This window comes from Podarcis erhardii, assembly GCF_964252035.2.
Source record: "Podarcis erhardii genome assembly, chromosome: 3".
NCBI lineage: Eukaryota > Metazoa > Chordata > Lepidosauria > Squamata > Lacertidae > Podarcis > Podarcis erhardii.
The window spans coordinates 1,401,991-1,423,953 of NC_138507.1; the positions used below are offsets into that span (position 1 = coordinate 1,401,991).

The 21,963-nt window shown below is 46.8% G+C and overlaps 1 protein-coding gene across 9 annotated transcripts in view; it reads left to right on the forward strand.

The window, feature by feature from the left end:
• ADGRF5 (adhesion G protein-coupled receptor F5) overlaps nt 1–21,187 on the forward strand; it is a 59,455-nt gene extending 38,268 nt beyond the window's left edge. For 8 of the 9 annotated variants that reach the window (XM_081855463.1, XM_081855467.1, XM_081855468.1 and 5 more), the window contains 8 exons: nt 1,655–1,813; nt 2,332–2,525; nt 9,982–10,158; nt 13,753–15,123; nt 16,247–16,288; nt 16,384–16,443; nt 19,684–19,768; nt 20,964–21,187. In XM_081855463.1, coding sequence (XP_081711589.1) covers nt 1,655–1,813; nt 2,332–2,525; nt 9,982–10,158; nt 13,753–15,123; nt 16,247–16,288; nt 16,384–16,443; nt 19,684–19,768; nt 20,964–21,046 — 2,171 coding nt within the window. In that variant the 3' untranslated portion in view covers nt 21,047–21,187. The remainder of the gene's footprint in view (nt 1–1,654; nt 1,814–2,331; nt 2,526–9,981; nt 10,159–13,752; nt 15,124–16,246; nt 16,289–16,383; nt 16,444–19,683; nt 19,769–20,963) is intronic. The other variant, XM_081855466.1, reaches the window with a different exon arrangement.
• Nucleotides 21,188–21,963: the final 776 nt, after the last annotated feature.

Here is a 21,963-nt window from a genome sequence, read left to right on the forward strand (position 1 = left end):
GCTGGGTGGGAGGGCAACCACTGGCTGGGTGGGAGGGCAACCACTGGCTGGGTGGGAGAGCAACCACTGGCTGGGTGGGAGGGCAACCACTGACTGGGTGGGAGGGCAACCACTGGCTGGGTGGGAGGGCAACCACTGGCTGGGTGGGAGGGCAACCACTGGCTGGGTGGGAGGGCAACCACTGGCTGGGTGGGAGGGCAACCACTGGCTGGGTGGGAGGGCAACCACTGGCTGGGTGGGAGAGCAACCACTGGCTGGGTGGGAGGGCAACCACTGGCTGGGTGGGAGGGCAACCACTGGCTGGGTGGGAGGGCAACCACTGGCTGGGTGGGAGGGCAACCACTGGCTGGGTGGGAGGGCAACCACTGGCTGGGTGGGAGGGCAACCACTGGCTGGGTGGGAGGGCAACCACTGGCTGGGTGGGAGGGCAACCACTGGCTGGGTGGGAGGGCAACCACTGGCTGGGTGGGAGGGCAACCACTGGCTGGGTGGGAGGGCAACCACTGGCTGGGTGGGAGAGCAACCACTGGCTGGGTGGGAGAGCAACCACTGGCTGGGTGGGAGGGCAACCACTGGCTGGGTGGGAGGGCAACCACTGGCTGGGTGGGAGGGCAACCACTGGCTGGGTGGGAGAGCAACCACTGGCTGGGTGGGAGGGCAACCACTGGCTGGGTGGGAGGGCAACCACTGGCTGGGTGGGAGGGCAACCACTGGCTGGGTGGGAGGGCAACCACTGGCTGGGTGGGAGGGCAACCACTGGCTGGGTGGGAGGGCAACCACTGGCTGGGTGGGAGGGCAACCACTGGCTGGGTGGGAGGGCAACCACTGGCTGGGTGGGAGGGTAACCACTGGCTGGGTGGGAGAGCAACCACTGGCTGGGTGGGAGGGCAACCACTGGCTGGGTGGGAGAGCAACCACTGGCTGGGTGGCAACCTGAATGGCAGTGGCGTGACAAAGGTGCGCTCTGGACAGAGGGGCCAGTGGACAACCAGAGGTTCTAGAGCTAGAATTATTTTAACGTTTTCTCTTCAGTCCAGACTTAACTTTTCAAGACAGTCAGTGAAGAGCTTAGAGACCAACTTGCTCAGAGGTTTAATGTGGGTTTTGGGTTAACATAGAGCGGCTTTTCGTAGGGCAGAAAAACTTGTTGACCTACTGAATACCACTGGAAGGCAATGGGAAAACAGGAGGCGACAATAGCAGGCAGCAGCTGCCTCCAGTTTTTTGCATAGCAGCTTCTGAGCAGGAGTTTACCTGAGAAACGGAAACTTGGATTTTCAGCAGGAGCTCCCTTAAACCATCCTTCACTCAGCTCAGTGCTGATCCGTTTTGAGTTAGTGCCCTGCCTTGGGCACAGAAAGGACTAGTTAGAGCACATGCTATGTGTGCATGGGGGAGAAGGTAATTTTGTATTATTTTAAATGGATCACCTCAGCGTCACTTGTGCTCACACTGTCACCTTAGTTTTGCCCTGCACCATTCGAAAACGTAAATCAAGCCAATGGCTCTATTTATGTTTACAATATTTAGTGGCAGCTCCTCATTCCAAGCTCCCAAAGCAGTTCACAGAGAAAAAACAGTTACATTTCTGACACAAAAGTCAGCTCTCACTAACTCTACTTGCTGTCTGAATTTACCTCATTCTATACAAAAGCTTTTCCTACAGAAAGAAGAGGAAAAGGCTGCTATCAACACACAGTAAATTTCATAGAAGCTCACTGCAATTCTAGAGAGCACATTGTGCATTGTGAGTTCAGGAACCAAATTGATGGGCATGTTCAAAGTTCACCAATGGTCCTAAAACTTTTACCAGGTAAGGAGAAAATGTGGGCAATGGCATATGATATCTTTAGAGTTGCCATAGCCCAGTTATATTTGCAAATTGTGCAAAATGTTTACTAATGATACAAATAAAGTATATTAATTTGGGCGTTTTCTGTCAGTTAATTTTATTTATTTACTGTATTTCTATCCCACTCTTCAGACAAGTATTGTCTCTCGAAGTGTCTCACATCAATAAAAATGGGAAAAGGAAGAGAGACACTTTGCATTTGTAGACGGCTGGTGTCCTTTCTTGGTATTAATTTTGTATTTCAACTGAACAAAAAAAGAAACAATAAATAAAAAGTGCAGAGGAAGGTATACTCTATTGCTACGTATATATGCAAATCTTATTATTATCCGTGTGTGTGTTTATTTGCAGCTTACTATATTTTGTATCAATGTGATCCAAATGTCCTTATACTTGTCCATACATTACACTTGCCTACACTGCATGGCGTCCTGATGTTTCAAGAGATAAAACAACGTCTCTTCTCCTTTCTTTCACAGCAAAGAAGGTAGCATGCAATTCTTCAGAGATTGGCACCGGAGAGGATGGAGCTGAGCTCACAAGGCCTTGCAGGAATGAGGCAAACCACCCTGTCAGAGGAAGTATCACCTATAAGTGCAAACATAATTTGTGGGAAATCGTGGGAAATAGCTGCCTAGCTGTCCCAGTGGACAACCTTCTCAGCTCTGCAGAGGTAAAAGCATCCCTTTGTCTGGAGCACAGGTTGCCTCCAGACTATTCAGAGAAATAGATTTTTAAAACTAAACATTATACACTGCAACAACTCAAATTAGCAGCCTTGTGCAAAACGAGTTGAGCACTTATGTAAACAGAACATTGCTGGGATATATCAGCAGGTTTAAGAGCTTTTAAAATGGTGACAGAGAGGTCACAATGTATGAAGCATTCATTTGGAGGGAACACATAGGAGTAGAATAATAATAATAATAATAATAATAATAATAATAATAATAATAATAATTGTTAAGTTGTGGGTTGACATAGCAGACGACACAGCGATTTCTCCAAAGCAGCTCTTTATTTTGTAAGCTGGAATAGAACTGACCAGCAAACAGCTCAGCCGGCCTGCTTTTATAGGCAGCCGGCTGTCAACATTGTAGCAACAGCAACCCAGAGTTTCCCGCCTAAAATAACTGACGTGGACCTGAGTGAAAACTATCTACAGACCTGAGTGAAAACTATCTACAGTATCCCCCTGCTGGCCCAGGGTGAAACTTCACTACATAACACCCCTCCCCACCGAGATAAGGCGTTAGTTACAATCGTAATGGTTTCCTTATATACAGCACTACGCGTAACGGTTCAATTAGGCACAAAAGCATATCGGTTACATTTCCCATACTTAGACCAACAGTGATACATGTCCAACAACACAGTCCTTCAAATAAGTTGGGCGCTTGGAAACTGCCAGACCGCCGGGGACTGGTAGCCAAGTCCGGAGGGCCACACAGTTCTCGGCTCCACACTGGCAGTTTGTGAGGGAGGTGTAGGTGGAGCCTCGCCATCTGTAAGTGTCTCTTCTGGAGCCACAGGCGCAGTTGGGGGCACCACGGTAGTGTCCAAGTCCCCAACCCTGCGCCTAAGCTAGTCTATGTGCCGGCGCCACAAGCGTCCGTCTTCGAGTGCCACCTGGTACGAGCGAGGTCCAGTGACTCCCACTACTGTGGCTGGCACCCAAGGAATGTCCCCCACATAGTTCCGGGCAAAGACCTGGTTTCCTGGGACAAATGACCGTGGCGCGTTGGCACAGCCTGGGGGTTCAGCCACGGCAAAGTCCGGGTGCAGCCGGTCAAGCGGTGACCTGAGGCGGCGGCCCATAAGCAGTTCAGCAGGACTCCGCCCTGTGGCCGCATGAGGGGTGATGTGTTGCACGAACAAGTATTCAGCGACCCGCTCGTGCCAGTCTCCCCGGTCCAGGTGCGCCAGTGCCTCTTTTGCCGAGCGCACCATTCTCTCCGCTTGCCCGTTGCTGGATGGATGAAAGGGTGCCGTTAAGGCATGGCGGATGCCCAGTCCCAAAAGATACCGCTCAAACGTGCCTGAGGTGAACTGCGGTCCGTTGTCGGAGACAATGACATCAGGATACCCATGCGTTGCAAACAGGCCTCGCAGCACCCGGATGACAGCCTCGGTAGTGGTGGAGGGCATCAGGGCCACCTCCAGCCATTTGGAATAGGCGTCCACCACTACCATAAAGGTCCGGCCGTGAAAGGGTCCAGCCAGATTGATGTGCACCCTTGACCAGGGTGTCTTTGGCGTCTCCCAGGTGTGTCCCTTACTTGCCGGTGGTGCAGGCCTCGACTCTTGGCACGCTTGACAGGCGGACACCCAGGCAGTGATGGCATCGTCCATATTAGGCCACCAGACGTAACACCGAGCCAACACCTTCATTTTGACAATTCCCGGGTGGCCAACATGCAGAGCCTCCAGGACGCGCTGACGGAGTCCCTGGGGAATCACGACGCGGTTTCCCCACAGCAGACAGCCGCGATGAGCCGAGAGTTCATGTTGTCTGGTTGCGAAGGGCTGGAACTCCGATGCAAAAGGCCCTTGTGGCCACCCCCTCCACACCCAGTTGAGCACCCGGCTGATGGTGCGATCCTGGGCAGACGCGGAGGCCACAGTGGCAGCTGATACAGGCGCTGCCGGAAGATCCTCAATCAGGAGGAGCGATGAAGCTGGAGCCGGGTCTTCCACAAATGCTGGAAGAGGGCAACGGCTGAGGGCGTCGGCATGGCCCATCGATTTCCCCGGGCAATGGACGAGCCGGTAGTGGTAGGCAGCCAGGAAAACAGTCCATCGCAGCATGCGTGGCGAGAGGACCGGTGGAGTTGGACGATCACCGGCGAGGAGGCCCAGGAGTGGCTTGTGGTCAGTGATGAGGTCAAAAGTCCTGCCATAGAGGTATTCATGGAACCTCTTCACTCCAGCCACAAGTGCCAGTGCCTCCTTGTCGAGCTGGCTGTAATTCCGTTCCGTCGGAGATAGCGTCCTGGAAAAGTAGGCGAACGGTGCTTCTCTTCCGTCTGGAAAATGGTGACTAAGGACAGCGCCGATGCCAAAAGGTGAGGCGTCGCAGGCAAGGACCAGCGGCCTGGCTTCACTGTACTGTACCAGCACACGGTCCGGTGAAAGGAGAGCCTTGACCGCATTGAAGGCCGCCGTCTCCCGATGACCCCAGGCCCAAGGCGTCTTTGTGCCAAGGAGTCGGTGAAGAGGCTCAGCCACTGTGGCTTTGTGGGGCAGGAACATGTTATAAAAGTTCAGCAGCCCCAGGAACGCCTGCAACTCCGTCTTGTTCTTTGGGATGGGGGCCTGCTGGATAGCGCGGATCTTGGATGTGGTCGGGTGGAGGCCGGAGGCGTCGATAAGATAGCCCAGGAACTCTACCTGTGGAACGGCGATCTGGCGCTTCTCCCTCTTTACCTTGAGCCCGGCCTCTTGGAACCTGGTCAGCACGGCATGGAGGCGCTCGAACAGCTGCTGGTGTGAGTCTGCGGACACCAAGACGTCATCAAAATATGGTACCACGCCCGGAAGCCCTTGCAGGAGACGCTCCATAAGGCTTTGGAAGATGCCAGTAGCCACACTCACCCTGAACTGCAACCGGCGGCAACGGAATGCCCCTCGGTGGGTGACGATCGTCTGGGCTTCAGCAGTGACATCATCGACGGGCAGTTGTTGATAGGCTTGGGCAAGGTCCAGCTTGGCGAAGACCTTACCCTCACCCAGGGAATGCAGCAGGTGTTGGACAACAGGAATCGGATAAGCGTGCTGCTGAAGTGCCTTGTTGATCGTGCACTTGTAGTCAGCGCAGATTCTCACCGACCCGTCTGGCTTGGCAGGCGTGATGATGGGGGTTTCCCCTTGGCGTGGTCAACCGGCTCCAAAACTCCTTGGGCGATCAGTTTGTCCAGTTGTTTGTCCACCTTAGCCTTGAGAGCAAAGGGAACCCGGCGTGGCTTTAGCTTGATGGGGGCGACTTGTGGATCAAGTCTAAAGGAGATGGGCGTACCTGTATATTGCCCCAAGGTGCCGTCAAAAACCTTGGCAAAGTCTTTGACCAGACCCTCAGTCTCCGCGTTAGAGATGCAGTTGATGCCGGTGACTTCCAGGCCGAGGGCATCATACCAGTCTAGCCCTAGGAGGCTTGGCCGCTGACCTTCGACCACCACCAACCAGAGCAGGCCCGAAAAATCCTTGAAGGCGATCCAGAACCGGCCAACGCCTACCACGGGAATGTCGTTTCCCTGGTAGTCTCTCAGGTGTACACGGTGAGAGTCGAGTTGCCTTTTGGACACTCTGGGTACCAGTCTTTTGATAGTGCTCCAAGACACGATGGACAGGGCAGACCCGGTGTTGATCTCCATGTCACATGGAGCTCCTTCAATGAGCACCGTGACGTTCAGCTTGCGTTGCGTAGGCGAGTCGGTTTGGCCAATCGTGGTTCCAGATGGGCAGCGGCAGTTGGTGAGAGCGAAACAACTTTCCCTGGCAGACTGGAGTGAAGACTTGGACTTGCGAGTCGGTGAAGGGGGGGTGTCAGACGGAGCCGATCGGCAGACCTTAGCAATGTGGCCCCTTCTGGAACACTTCCTACAGATGGCGTCTCTGAATCGACACTTAGCACGGGAATGGTTCCCTCCGCAGCCGGCACATTCTGGTTGGCCCTTGGACTTCTGTTGGAACTTTGTCTGGTGCACGTCATCGTCTTCACTGGAGGATGCCTCATCACTGCTGGCCTCTTCATGATGCACCGGAACTGGCTTCCTATCAAGACGCGGGCTGCTGGACTTGCGGATCTCCTGGGCGGAGCGTTCAGCAGCTTCTGAGGCCACAGCCTCCTCAATGGCTTTCTGTAGCGTGAGGTCTGGCTTGGCGAGGAGACGCCGTTGCAGATGGATGTCCCGGACCCCGCAGACGATTCGATCCATCAGGGCATCGTCTAAGTCTCGGAACTCGCAGTGCATTGCAGCCTGTCGCAGGGCGGTGGTGTAGTTGTTGATTGACTCCCCTGCTGCCTGGTTCCGGTGGTAGAACGCATGGCGGGCAGCAATCTTGGACGGCTTTGGTGCGTAGTGGTTGCGGAGCTTCTCTTGGATCGTGTCCCACGGTGTTGCCTGGACTGCTTCAGGCACAACCAATGCTCGGGCCGTCTCAAACACCTCAGGCCCACAGAGGCTGAGGAATAGGCCCCGCTTCCGCTCCTTTGATACTTCTGTCAGCTCGTTGGCTTGGAGGTAGCAGTCGAACCGAGCGAGGTAGGAGTCCTATGATTCAGAGGCTGGCGCAAACAGCGGTAGAGGCACAAGTGAAGCCATGATTCCGATGCCGGCGTGAAGGGCGATGGATGGAACACAGTGCTCTAGCCAGAACAGTCAGCTCTGAATTGGTTCTGTCCAGTGATTTCGCTCAGTGATTTCGCTCTGTGATTCAGCTCAGTGATTCAGCTCAGTTCAGAGGCTGGCCGCATCTGGCTGTGCTCTGATGTCCATCCATCCCATCCTCGTCGCCAGTGTTAAGTTGTGGGTTGACATAGCAGACGACACAGCGATTTCTCCAAAGCAGCTCTTTATTTTGTAAGCTAGAATAGAACTGACTTGCAAACAGCTCAGCCGGCCTGCTTTTATAGGCAGCCGGCTGTCAACATTGTAGCAACAACAACCCAGAGTTTCTCGCCTAAAATAACTGACGTGGACCTGAGTGAAAACTATCTACAGACCTGAGTGAAAACTATCTACAGTATCCCCCTGCTGGCCCAGGGTGAAACTTCACTACATAACAATAATAATAATAATAATTTTATTATTTATTCCCTGCCCATCTGGCTGGGTTTCCCCAGCCACTCTAGGCAGCTCCCAACAGATGATGATGATGATGATGATGATGATGATGATGATGATTAAAGTGATAAAACATCAAAGATTAAAAACTTCCCTAAGCAGGGCTGCCTTCAGATGTCTTCTAAAAGTCCAATGGTTGTTTATTTCTTTGACATATGATGGGATGGTGTTCCACAGGGTGGGAGCAACTACCGAGAAGGCCCTCTGCCTGGTTCCCTGTACCTTCGCTTCTCACAGTGAGGGAACCGCCAGAAGGTCCTCGGAGCTGGACCTCAGTGTCTGGGCTGAAAAATGGGGGTGGAGACGCTCCTTCAGGTATACAGGATTGAGGCCGTTTAGGGCTTTAAAGGTCAGCACCAACAGAATTGTGCTTGGAAATGTATGGGAGCCAATGTAGGTCTTTCAAGGCCGGTATTATATGGTGGCCGCTCCCAGTCACCAATCTAGCTGCCGCATTCTGGATTAATTGTAGTTTCTGGGTCACCTTCAAAGGTAGCCCCACATAGAGCGCATTGCAGTACTCCAAGCGGGAGATAACCAGAGCATGCACCACTCTGGCCAGACAGTCTGCCACTCTTGCTGCCTCTGCCAACTGGCCCTGCTGCCATGCTCCCCACTGCCACACTGCCTCTGCCACTTGTGGGGGAAGTGCCTTGGGGGCTTCTGCTGCCCGAGATGCCTCGGCTGGGCTGCCCTGTACCTCTGGCAGGACGAGTGCTTATTATTTTATTAGTAGTCCAACACGTTTTGTCTCTGGTAAGCTTTCCTCAGGGGCTGATCTCGCTTATTTTTTTGTAAGCTCTTCAAAGACTTCAAGGGCTGTATATACTGGGTTATCTCCACTTTATGACAAACTGAAGACACCTGAGTGAGTTTGATTGCAAGTATATCATTTTGGGGTTTTGTGTAAGTCATAGCTGTCAACATTTCCCTTTTCTTGTGAGGAATCCTATTCGGAATAAGGGAATTTCCCTTTAAAAAAGGGAAAGGTTGACAGCTATGGTGTAGGTTCTTTAGAAGCTTTGCGCTGTCCCTTAAAACAGATGGTCTTTGAACAGCTTGCAAAGAAATAAGTGAGATAAGCCCAGGAACAGGTTTATTAATTTATTTATATTATTAATATAATAATAAGCACCTATCCTTTCCCACATCTCCCATGACTGTTCAGTGGGGTTGGGGGGGAGCCAGAATCATGGGGGAGGGGATCTTTATTCCTTCGCTGCCATCACAGTCCCTGAGCTTCTGTAAGAACAGGGTGAAGGGCAGCCTCCAGCTCTGTCCGGGGCTCAGGGAGGAGAGTTTCTTGTGGGGCTGCTGCTCATGCATTGGAATGTGGGCTTTGTTTTGCTGTCACAGCAGCCACACAACCTTGTCTGCATCAAAGTCCCAACCTGCTTTTTTTTTTGCATTGACCTGGGTTTTCCCTTTCAGCAGAAAATCTAGCAAGTGAAAAAGACCCCAGTGTCAATGACCAGTTTGTGGTATCTGAGCAACCCACTTGCAATATTAAACCCCCTTCGGGAAGCCCCCAGAATGGCAATGGAGCCAACACATTAGGCAGCTGCATTAGCACTAAACTGCACACCTGATGTGATCTCCAGCTATGGATGTTATGGAAATGAATTTGGCACTGGGGCTGTATCTACTCTGACCGGTTTTACCGTTATTAGAATGATATTAGATCTATCATTCTAAAATGTCCCAGGGCATACTTATACTTAAAAATGGTTTATTTTCGTCAAAACACTTGCTCTGCAGCGCCCTCTGGTGTCACATTTTAATAACAAATTAAGAATGTTAAAAGCAACAAGTCATTTGTCCCTTTGCGTTATTACAACTCTTCCTTAACCTTTCCTAACATTACAAACACAAGTGTAGATGTGCCCCAAGTTGCATACTGCTGAATAGTGTTTCCACCTCTCTGTAGCAAGGCTCCCAGGGCATCCAAAGCTTTTAGAACAGAAATCCACTTTCCTCCCCCAGCTCCGTCCTATTTCATTGAACAAAGAAACACCAAAGAGAATCCCGGCCTGTTCAGTGTGTCTCTATCATTTAGCTGCTGAAGCCGTGGGAGCCAAACCAGGAAAAGTTGGTTGTGCCACAAGTGACGGTCACCTGGGAAATCAGGAAATTGCACTTTTGTGAAGCAAGATTCCCTTCTAGAATTAATTTCACAACATTCTGTGCCTCTTCCAGCTGGCTGAAGAGAATCTGTGGGCTTTCTATTTAATAACAAGCCTTAAGTGCAATTTACTCTGTGTTTAACACATTTAACTTTAATTCTAGTCTTTGGTGTCTAGTCCTGAGCAAAAGAAGAATTTGCCTGAATTCCTCAGCCAACTGAACCGTACCATCAAGAAACAGCAGCAAAGTATGAAAGCTGTTGCAAACCTGAAAGCTGTTGTGGAAATTTTGAATATGGTTTCAGTCGTGCCGGTAGCTGCTGAGCAGGAAACAATGGAAGTAAGTTACAGAAGACTTTGCAGAAGTTGAGAACTCCTTTCTTTTCATCTGCACTAGTTGGATATGCTTAGCCTGGAAAAGAGGAGACTGAGAGCCATCTTCAAATACCTAAAGGGCTGTCACATGGAAGATGACGCAAGCTTGTTTTCTCCTTCAGCTAGTTTTGTTATACATTTGAATTCATCCCAGAATTTCTGCCTGCTTCTCACCTCGCCCATCTTGCAAATTAAATGTTTGCATGAAAGTCATCTTAGTGGGCTGTGGCTGAACTGGCTATCTTTTTTTTTTAAAAAAAGAAATAATAATATTTATTATTTTTTAAAAAGGAAAAAGAGACAAGAGAGGGGAAAAAACAAGAAGATCAAGAAAAAAAAGCAATACAATACAAAACACAACCTTAACACATTGTCTAACACAATGAACTAAACAAAACGAAACAAAAACAATTTAAAAACATACATCATACCTTTTCCATATTCTAACTTTCATTCCCTTGTATCATCGACCTCCTCTCACCTCCCTCTTTGTATTCCACTTCCATTAATTGTTTCAGCAATTCCTTTCCATCTTTCTCCATTTTCTATCATATAAATATCTTAACCTATTTTTAATCTTATTTCCATTAAAATTAGTATACTTATTTAAGCTTAACTCCTTATAGCATTTCTACTAAGGCCATAAAAATTCATTCCAACATTTTCCTGTCACTCATTAATTTTACAATATTTCTATATCTAGACTTTAAATCTTCCAATCTTCTTCCACCATCTCCTCTCCCCGGTCTCGGGCTCTGCCAGACACTTCCGCCCACTCCATACAGTCCATCAACCTGGAGATCTTATGTCCGAGGCTCTTAACTCTTTTCCGCATCCCTTCTGCAGTTCTTCTTCATATTCTTTGATGCTAAAGAGCAGATCTCGAGGAAACTCCAATCCAACGACACCTCCACTCCCTCTCGACAGGTCAGCCAAATTTCCACAATTAAAGCTAGGATCCAGAAAGTATTTCAGGGCATATTTCAGAATTCCTCCAACTCCAAAGGCCCCCCGAGCTCCAATCTCCTCCTGACCCAAGTCCATATTCCAAAAGTCAGTTAATCCCTGCATAGAGGGATCTTTCCAACTTTCCTTTTCCAGTCCAGGCCAGGCTCTGATCTTCAAAGTCTGACTTTTTCTAGTTTCAATCATAAAGGGCCTCAACTTATAGTCTTCAATTTGCCTCTGTAAGACTAAGGCTCCCCCTTGTATTGCTTTAGGTTCGACAACAGCAACTTTCTCCTTCTCCTTTTCAACAATTTGTCCTGTTAAAATAGATTCCTGTGCCAAATCCTGAATAATTTCTGTATTGGTGCTCACTTTTGGTCCCAAAATGTCAGTTTTAGTAGTCATAACATCCATTTTTTTATGAAGCTGTTCCAACAAATAGTTTATCTTGCAAAATGCAGTTACTAAGGCTTCTTCTGTCGACATCTCGAATGTCCAAGGTCAATCTCTAGTTCCCACACTTCTTATCAAGCAGCTGGAGTGAACTGGCCATCTTTTGTCTGCTGACTCCCATTCAGGAGTTGAATAGACAGCTTGATTTATGCAAGGTTTGAGGGTGTTTCTCAGAGTGCCTTTAGGACATGTTTTGAGATGAGGCTGGTATCAGGTTTGTACCGAGGTCAAGGAAGGTTCGTGGTGGAGAATCTCATGTCATATTTCAGTTATGTCAAGCTTTTATTTCAATGCTATTAGATAAACCATAGGAATAAGTTCAGATTCACACACCTATTCACAAGAGCATGACAGAGTAGATCAGGAAAGAAGAAAATGAGAAAGCATCAGGATCAATGTGGAAATATCAAGAGTTTGTTCCAATAATTCTTACAGAAGTTAAATCAAGAACTATACTTTTCCTAAATAATAATGAGCAAACTGATGCAAAGTTTCAGTTTCTACCATGAAACAAATACGTGTGCAGGACCTCAGACTGTTCTACAGCACAGCCTCATGGCTTGCTGTGGATGTTATAGGTTGATTGACTGTTGGATATGACAGCATCACAATATGATAAAATCAGTATCTGTATCTAATAATGTATTTGAAATATGAGAGGAGCTTGAGCTTTCAACCATTTGACCTTTCAAATGGCTAGTGAAACTATCTATGACCTTTAAAACGAGAGGGTGGGTGGCTGGGTTATTGTTTTGCTTGTTCTTATGCTATGTATTTTGGGATTTATTTTTTTAAAATAATTTTTATTAACCGGCCAATCAAATCAAATCAAATCAAATCACATCACATCACATAGATTCTGAATTACAAAGCCGAATTTTAAATTTTGTTGGGGGGACCCATATTTCAAGATCCGAAGGGGGATTCTGATCATCTTCTTGCCACTGCGTTAATGTCCAAATCAGTCCAATCAGTTCATAATTCTATCCAGTCTTATCTTGCTGTTTCCACATCACATCTTGTTCATATATTTTCTCTTTTTTCTTTATGATCTCTTCTAATAGTCTCCTTAAGCCGATAAACACCAATAATAATCCTGTGTGAATTTTTCCGTTCTTCCAATCCTCAAATCGAGATGGTTTCCATATATCATCGCCTTCATAGATAACAGCGCTCTTTCCATCATTAATTACAGAACTGTCGTTCTTAAGTCCCACTGAGGAGTTTCACCCACAATATAAAAACAGTTCTATTTCTCTATTTCTCCTCTCAGACTTAAGTCCTCCGACAGAACTTCCCAATATGGTGATGGAATTTTTAACTGCGTCATTCCAAAGCCCTTATACTTTCCACGCTCTTCTTAAAACATGCTTTGGTTCGAAAGTTTATCTCCACACAGCCTTAAATCCACAGCTTAAGTCCTTAAAACGACATTTCTGACTTGTGGGGGGGGGGATTCTTGTTTATTCACATAAGGGAAAGAAAGGAAAGTTTCCCCCCTCCCCCATCAGTCCCTTTGCCATACCGAGTCTTGGCGTATCTTCTCATGATTTATACTTGTTCGTCCGACTCGTCTTGTTTTATCAGAGATCTCTTCTGTTAGCAGTCTTTACTCCCCCTTCTTCCTTGAAACATGCGCATTCGCTTCATCCAAATTGTTTCTTTTGAAGTTCTTGCAGCTAGTGGCGCGGATCAGAGACGGCGTCCAGGAGCGCCGAAATCCCACAGGAGGGCATTGTGCCTAGTGCCCCCATCCCCACAAATTCGGGGGTGGTATAGGGCACAGCAGGCAAGGGCAGTCCCCCACCACAATCCTGGGGGGGGGGTAGGGAGGCTATTTCCTCCCATCACAGCCTCCAATTTACCTCGTGTGGGTCGGAGAGATGTTATTGTCAGCCATCTTCTGATGCGCCCCTAGTGGTCCCTCGTATTTTGGGATTTATATATTGTAAACTACCCTGTGAACTTTGAATGAAGGGTGATATATAAATTCAATAAATAATAATAATAATAATAATAATAATAATAATAATAATAATAATTTGAAAAGTTGGTAGGTGGATTAGTGTTAAATGAAAAGGGATTGGTATTTCTAATGCACACTGATAATTTTGTTACTGGACTTTAGTAATATCTCTTTATTCTCTTATTATTGCAGAATTTTTTATCCACAGTAGACACGGTTATCAGCAGTCCAACAAAAACTTGGAAGGATTTTGTGAATGGAACTTCTCAATTACTGGCTTCAGTGGAGCAATTTTCTGACTCCCTTCAACCTATTAACAATTCTATTCCTTCCATCAGCTATGACAACCTCCAGCTCAAAGGTGTGGTGATTGACAAAAGCAAGGTTTCAGACTACGATGAGAGCTTTACATTCTCTAAGCCCTCAAACCTCAGTGGTAGTGTGCTAATTAACGAAGCAAAAATTAAAACAGGAGACTCCATCTCCACCATCATCAGTGTGGCTTACTCATCTTTGGGGCCTATTATTCCACAGTATAAGAAGATGGATGAATTCATAGTAAATGGTTTGGTGATGACAACACTAATCAATGCCAACAGCAGACTAAGTGAAGATTTCAGGATCATTATGACATTTACGAAGGATAACAAGACCCTGAAAAATCCTCGATGTGTATTTTGGAATTTCAGCTTCTCAGAAGATGGTGGAGGTTGGGACGTTACTGGCTGTGAAACCACAGAGAATGGGAACAATGTCACTTGCTCCTGTAATCACTTGACTTCATTCTCCATTTTGATGTCTCCCGGTCATGATCCATGGGACATGTTGGATTACATGTCTTACATTGGTGTGAGCATTTCTATATTGAGCCTGGTGGCCTGCATTGGCATAGAATTTGTTGTGTGGAAATCAGTGACCAAAGCAAGAATATCCTACATGCGCCATGTTTGCATACTGAACATAGTGATTTCTCTCCTGATTGCAGACGTCTGGTTCATTGTGGTAGCAGCAATGCATGACACAAACACGAAAATGGACCAGGCCTGGCTCTGCATAGCAGCAGCATTCTTTGTTCAGTTTTTCTACCTCTGTGTCTTCTTTTGGATGCTAACCTTGGGCCTCATGGTGTTCTACCACATAGTCTTTATCGTACATAATGCAAGCAAGACCATCATGAAAGCTCTTAGCTTCTGCTTGGGATACTTTTGCCCACTAGCTATATCTGCTATCACCGTAAGCAGCACCCACCCACATTACACAAGAAAAAAGGTCTGTTTGCTCAACTGGGATGAGAGTAGAGCTCTCTTGGCCTTAGTCATTCCTGCCATGATCATTGTCGCTGTCAATGTGATTGTTACCATTGTGGTCATAGCAAAAATGCAAAGACGTTCCATCGGCGAAAAATCAATAAATAAAGAAAAAAGCTCATTGTATCGCATCACCAAGTGTATCGGTGTTCTGACATCACTCTTAGGCCTCACCTGGTTATTTGGTCTTGCTACAGTTATCCCTGGAAGCCCTAGAGCATTCCACTACTTATTTACTCTTTTCAATGCTTTTCAGGTAAGTAGATAAAAGATACTAGCTGTTTGCTATGCTTAACTGATAAAAAAATATTGTCAACATTTCTTGGGACTCCTCAGTACCACTGTACACACGAGGAGGTGATTCATATAGTTACTTTTCATGCGGTAAGAGTCTAGCGATGTCACTGAATTTGGACTTCTGTGCTAAGCCTGGCCCCGTTCTCCTCTTGCCCATCCTAGAGAGGAAATGGCTAAAATTTGGTGGAATACTGTGATAGTGAGCCGTTAACTGAACCTGGCCCTATCTTTGTTGCTCTATGTCTTAGACTGCTACCCCCCTTACCTTGCCCCCCCCATTCAGGTGTTTGAATATACTTTGCTAGCAATGTAAGTGCAGATTCACACACTCCTGTTGACACAACCCAGGAGGAGTGAAGGGGCTGCAGTCTCCTTTCCTAGAGCCTGTGCCATCACATGACCTATGACCCAGGCCTGTTTCTCCTGGACATATTCCTATTAAACTTACTATAAGTATATATTTCCTGACCTGAGAAATGCTGAGATCAAAGCACTGTAGTGCCAGCCCTGATCCTAAATTAACACCTGTGACTGTGAGTTCAAAGTCACCTCTAGATTGAATCCAGAATTGCATGTGGGGCAAATGTTTGTGAAAGATTCCTTGTTCCATTATATATGTGTTTGTTTGTTTGTTTTTGTTTGTTTAATATACTGCCCTGTGCCTGGGGAGGTCTCATTCCAGGATCAAATCAGAAACTGGAACTGACCCTGGAAAAATAGGGGTACTTGGAGGGTCTGTTACACTACAATTCTGATCCCACTTAACAGGGACTAAGTCTCATTGAACTCAGTAGGAAACGCATAGGATTGCAATGTGAGGTCTCTTTCCCCAGTATGTTGCTTGTTGACCTTTTGAAGCTTGTTAGCAGGATTAGTTTGTAATCCCCAGAATGTTATCCAAAACTTCTCGCTTATTTTTCTCCTAGGCTCCATGTTTTCCCCCATACACTTTGGCAATCAGTGTTCAGAAATGCTGTTCTTTCTTTGGAATTACATTAGAGAGATCCTTTGGCCTTTAGATTCAGGCATCTAGGGTACCGTTTTACAAATGTGTATAATATTAATATGAAAATATTTTGCAGGGATTATTCATTCTGCTGCTTGGAATCCTCTCAGATAGAACGGTAGGAAATGAATTTTAAAATATTAGAGCTTTATTTTATTATATTGAATTACAGAGATTATTTGATATTGGCTTTCCTCTGTTTCACATGTGCAGGTATGGGAAGCTCTGTGGAAAAAGTGTTCCCTCTCCAGCTGGAGTTCACAACACACAAAGGTAGTATTATTTCCAGGAATAAATAGTGGGTTGGAGCCAAAGGTGCTCTTCTAAATGCAGAAGATATCCACTGCTAATGGAAGCACTGTTTTAAAGCTTGCACTCTGCCTAATTTTTAATAGACTCCCTCTGATTTTAATCCCTCAACAATGAATGAGAAAACCTTTATTTTATCAACCTTTATAAAGACTATGTGTTTGAAACTGTTCACAATAAGGAAAAGGGAGGGAATGAGGGAATGGAAAAAACATATCACCATCACCACCATCCTCATCAAACAGGATTTTGTAATGGACTGTCTTTCTTATGTTTAAGGCATAATGGTTTACAGCAGGGGCTGCCAACCTTTTTGAATCAGTGGCAACATTTGGATGGCTGCTGTGCAGGCATGGCATAACACACGATTAGAGAGAGTACTGTCATGGAGAAACTTTTCTCATAATTGTATTTCCATACTAAAAAAGCCTTGATCTGTTGAATTTCTGCCTCTCATACAGCTGCTAAAAGCATAAGAACCCAATTCCCCCGCCCCATGCTAACCCTAAACCAAAGGCTAGGCTACTATTCAGCATCCCTGAGTAAACATGCATGCCATTGCACTGTGAGTTACCTATATAGTGAATTCTTAATTTAGCTCCTGCATAGCAGAACCTAACAGACGCAGAAGACATCAAGAAGAGGTGGCAAGAATACACAGAGGAACTATACCAGAAAGAAATGGATGGCTTGTACACCCCAGGTAGTGTGGTTGCTGACCTTGAGCCAGACATACTGGAGAGTGAAGTCAAAAGGGCCTTAGAAAGCACTGCAAATAACAAGGCCAGTGGAAGTGATGATATTCCAGCTGAACTATTTAAAATTTTAAAAGATGATGCTGTTAAGGTGCTACACTCAATATGCCAGCAGGTTTGAAATACTCAGCAGTGGCCAGAGGATTGGAGAAGATCAGTCTACATCCCAATCCCAAAGAAGGGCAGTGCCAAAGAATGCTCCAACTACCGCACAATTGCACTCATTTCCCATGCTAGCAAAGTTATGCTTAAAATTCTACAAGGTAGGCTCAAGCAATATGTGGACCGAGAACTCCCAGAAATGCAAGCTGGATTTCGAAGGGGCAGAGGAACCAGAGACCAAATTGCAAACATGCGCTGGATTATGGAGAAAGCTAGAGAGTTCCAGAAAGACATCTACTTCTGCTTCATTGACTATGCAAAAGCCTTTGACTGTGTTGACCACAGCTAACTATGGCAAGTTCTTAAAGAAATGGGAGTGCCTGATCACCTCATCTGTCTCCTGAGAAATCTCTATGTGGGACAAGAAGAAACAATTAGAACTGTATATGGAACAACTGATTGGTTCAAAATTGGGAAAGGAGTATGACAAGGCTGTATATTGTCTCCTTGCTTATTTAACTTATATGCAGAATTCATCATGCGAAAGGCTGGACTGGATGAATCCCAAGCCGGAATTAAGATTGCTGGAGGAAATATCAACAACCTCAGATATGCAGATGACACAACCTTCATGGCAGAAAGTGAGAAGCAATTAAAGAACCTCTTAATGAGGGTAAAAGGGAGGAGCGCAAAATATGGTCTGAAGCTCAACATGAAAAAAACTAAGATCATGGCCACTGGTCCCATCACCTCCTGGCAAATAGAAGGGGAAGAAATGGAGGCAGTGAGAGATTTTACTTTCTTGGGCTCCATGATCACTGCAGATGGTGACAGCAGCCACGAAATTAAGAGACACCTACTTCTTGGGAGGAAAGCAATGACAAACCTAGACAGCATCTTAAAAAGTAGAGACATCACCTTGCCAACAAAGGTCCGTATAGTTAAAGCTATGGTTTTCCCAGTAGTGATGTATGAAAGTGAGAGCTGGACCACAAAGAAGGCTGATCGCCGAAGAATTGATGCTTTTGAATTATGGTGCTGGAGGAGACTCTTGAGAGTCCCATGGACTGCAAGAAGATCAAACCTATCCATTCTTAAGGAAATCAGCCCTGAGTGCTCACTGGAAGGACAGATCGTGAAGCTGAGGCTCCAAGACTTTGGCCACCTCATGAGAAGAGAAGACTCCCTGGAAAAGACCCTGATGTTGGGAAAGATGGAGGGCACAAGGAGAAGGGGACGACAGATGGTTGGATAGTGTTTTCGAAGCTACCAGCATGAGTTTGACCAAACTGCGGGAGGCAGTGGGAGACAGGAGTGACTGGTGTGCTCTGGTCCATGGGGTCACGAAGAGTCGGACACGACTAAACGACTAAACAACAAGAAAGCAGGAGATGTGCCTTAGCATTTTTTGTAAAGTATTTACATTTGTTGGGGGGTGGGGGAAGGGTGATTATTCAGCATTCATTCACACTTATTGTGTAGCAGTTCTTGCAGAAAATAACTCCTAGGGACTACCTGATCTCAGACAAACCCACCTCATGGAAGATGCATCCTAGCATCTAGGGGAAAGGAAGGGCAAACAATGTAGGGTCCAAGAACTTGAAAGTAAGACAAAAGCAGGAAGCGTTCACTACAGATGGGGAGAAATTAGCGGCTCTTGAGGACTCTTGAGCAACTTATCAATTGGAGCAGCCAGTCTGTCTCATTTCACAGAAATTGCCTTGAAGAGGACCTGCAAGTTTTGTTTGATACATTCCTAAGATTGCTAAATACTTAAAAGAAAGCTAGCAAGCTCAGAGTGGCCCTCCTCAGAGGCCTGAGCACCATGACACCTTTAAATGCCCTGTTGGCAGCCCCCAGTGTGCGGGGGGGGGGGGGGCTGCTTTCAGACAATGTTGGATCCTTTTTCTTTGGTTGTATAGAAAGCTCTGTGTGCAAATTCCTGTTTGTGTGTGGGGGCTGCATGTGACCAGGACCCTTGGACTTTGTCAGGATACATATGCACCATGGGGAATAGTTAAAGGGAGGAACACAAAGTTTGGGGTGGGGCTAAAAGTGCAGCTGCCCTCCGTGGTCCATATGGTTCCGCCATACATACTCTGGTGCAAGGGATATGTTTGCTATCTCCAACACTTTTCTATCTGTGTTTATGGTTTGCACGAGGACTGTGCAAGGGCCCCCTGATTTGGTTCAGGGCTCAATTTGACAATCCTTAGTTTTAAGTTAGTTAACTTAGTTTTAAGTTTGAGGTTTTCCACAAATGCCAGATTAAAGCTAAGACAAAATCAAAGCCTGTCCTATAGAAAATGCTGCTTGCTCTTCACTAATATGTGCTTGTGTCTTACAGTCAACATCCCAAGGCATGTCAGCGCCTATGCTTTCCATCAGTTCTCCATTCTCAAAAACTTTAAACAACTGGTTTGGCAAAACAGGTACAGTATGTAATCAGCAGCCAACTTCCTTGTACAATTTCAAATGTCCTTCTGTAAGTTGGGCCTTCAGATTCATGCCATTTCAAGGCACTGCAAGGCCAACTGCTGTGCTAAAACATCAACAAGCCAGATATGCCGTAGAAGCCAGATGCGCAAAGCATTGCTTGCTGGAAGTGATGCCCTGATGGTTCAGTTCATTATGAGGGGAAGGCACTTTCCAAGCATGGTTACCATCAGCCTCCAAAAGCAGTTGGGGGCCTCTGCGATAACAGTGCCTAAAAGGCTGCACTTCAACAATGGAGACCCATGTACAACATTGTCTTGGATGGCCTTCAACAGCTCAGCCCAACCCCTCTTGCCAGAATAAGGGTGCAATCCAAACTCCCACCCTTAGAGGGCAGCAATGTATCTGCAGTGGCAGCAGACAGTGAGGAAGGGGAGGGGGCCTGGGCTCTAAACAGACCCCGATGGCCGCATGAGCTTGAGGAGTCTGGGCACAGATCAGGTCAAATGCTGCCACTCAACAGCAGCGAGACAGACTTGCAATCCTGCATATCCCAGGCTGGATCAGCGCCATCCTCTCTCTACCCCAAGACCCGCCCCCCATTTCAGGGTCTTCCTGTGGCTGCGGGGACCCTGGCCCCATTCCAGAGCTGAGCAGAGGGACAGCTCTGCCTTAATCGAAGCCACCCTTCAGCCAGGCATAAGGTGGGAGTCTGCTGGAGGAGGCCCTGCCCAGCTAGTCCAGCATCCTCTTGCCACGTGGCCCACTAGATGCCTGTGGGAAACCAGGGAGCAGAACATGAGCCCCAGAGCAGCTCCCTCCCCTCCCATGGTTCCCAGCAAGTGGTGTGCAGGAGCATTGCTGTCTCCATCTGTGCAGGCAGAGCCCAGCCATCCTGGCTAGGGGGCCACTGATAGCCCCCTCCTCTGTGAATATGACTCTGGAGGATAGAAAGGGCAAAGCATACTGTACACGGTGATTGCAGTACAATTGAATGTGGTTTATTCCTGCACACTGTTCAAGCAGTAATGTTTAACTTTATGCTGTGTTCTCTTAAACAAGCAAGAAGAGCACTTTCTGGCAACAGCCAGCCACATTGACAGTGGCAGAGCAAGGGTTTGTGTGTGTGCTTTACATGTCCAATAATGAAACAACATTTTTTGAACATTACTTTGCCTTTGTGTCCTGCAGGAAAATATCAAGTCTCTTCTACAGAACCAGCATCTTCTTCAGCTTCTGAAAGCACTTCAAAGGCATATTCTTTGCTAAACTGAGAAGCTTGGACGACCTCTGGGCTCTTTCCCCTGATGTGGCAATAAGCATGGAGATAATTGGTGAATAATGGAAGCATGGACTTCGTATAGGCTGTAAAGAACTGTGGCGTATTAGTTTAACAAAATATTTCTTCGATATACCATGCACTGTCTGGAAAGTTAATTATAATATCTGTTTGATGCTAGAAGAAATTCAGTGATGAGGGTCCCAACGCCATAAGAATCTGAATGCCATCTTGTGCCAGAGCCCCGCTAATCCTGCAACACATGGTCGTGTTTTCCCCAGCCCTGTTGCAGTCATGGGACCAGTAGATGTGCCAGAGCAACTGGGCACTCTGGCTTTCAGGGCAGAGTGAGAGATACAGCACAGCAAAGCAGGTATCCAGGCACCGCAAACGAGTTCCTTGCTGGATTGCAGCATTTCTGGGTGGGTTTGTTTTTTGTGCTTTTTGCAATGTTTGAAGCAGGACCGCCCAAACTTTTCATACATATAGGCACATCTGGAAAATCAGAAAAACAGTTGTGGGCCCTCCTACAATATGGTGGTTGTGAGGGCCTTGCTAGTACAAAGCACAAGTAAATTGCTCAAGAAGCTAACACAGTTAAGTTTGAGCCAAACAATGCATTTGTTCTCACAAAGCACAATAAAATACCAACTTCACTGGAAGAAAACTGATGTTCAGATACGCATGTGCAAACACGGACACACCACAGACAAAGCCTAGCAATTTGCATTGCAACAGCCAATTGAAAAATGCAAAACATGTTCTGTCTGAAATGAAAGGTTGTTTTCTGCTGCTCCAGAGAAGCGGACACGGAGCAATGGTTCCAAACTACAAGAAAGAAGATTCCACCTAAACATTAGGAAGAACTTCCTGACAGTAAGAGCTGTTTGACAGTGGAATTTGCTGCCAAGG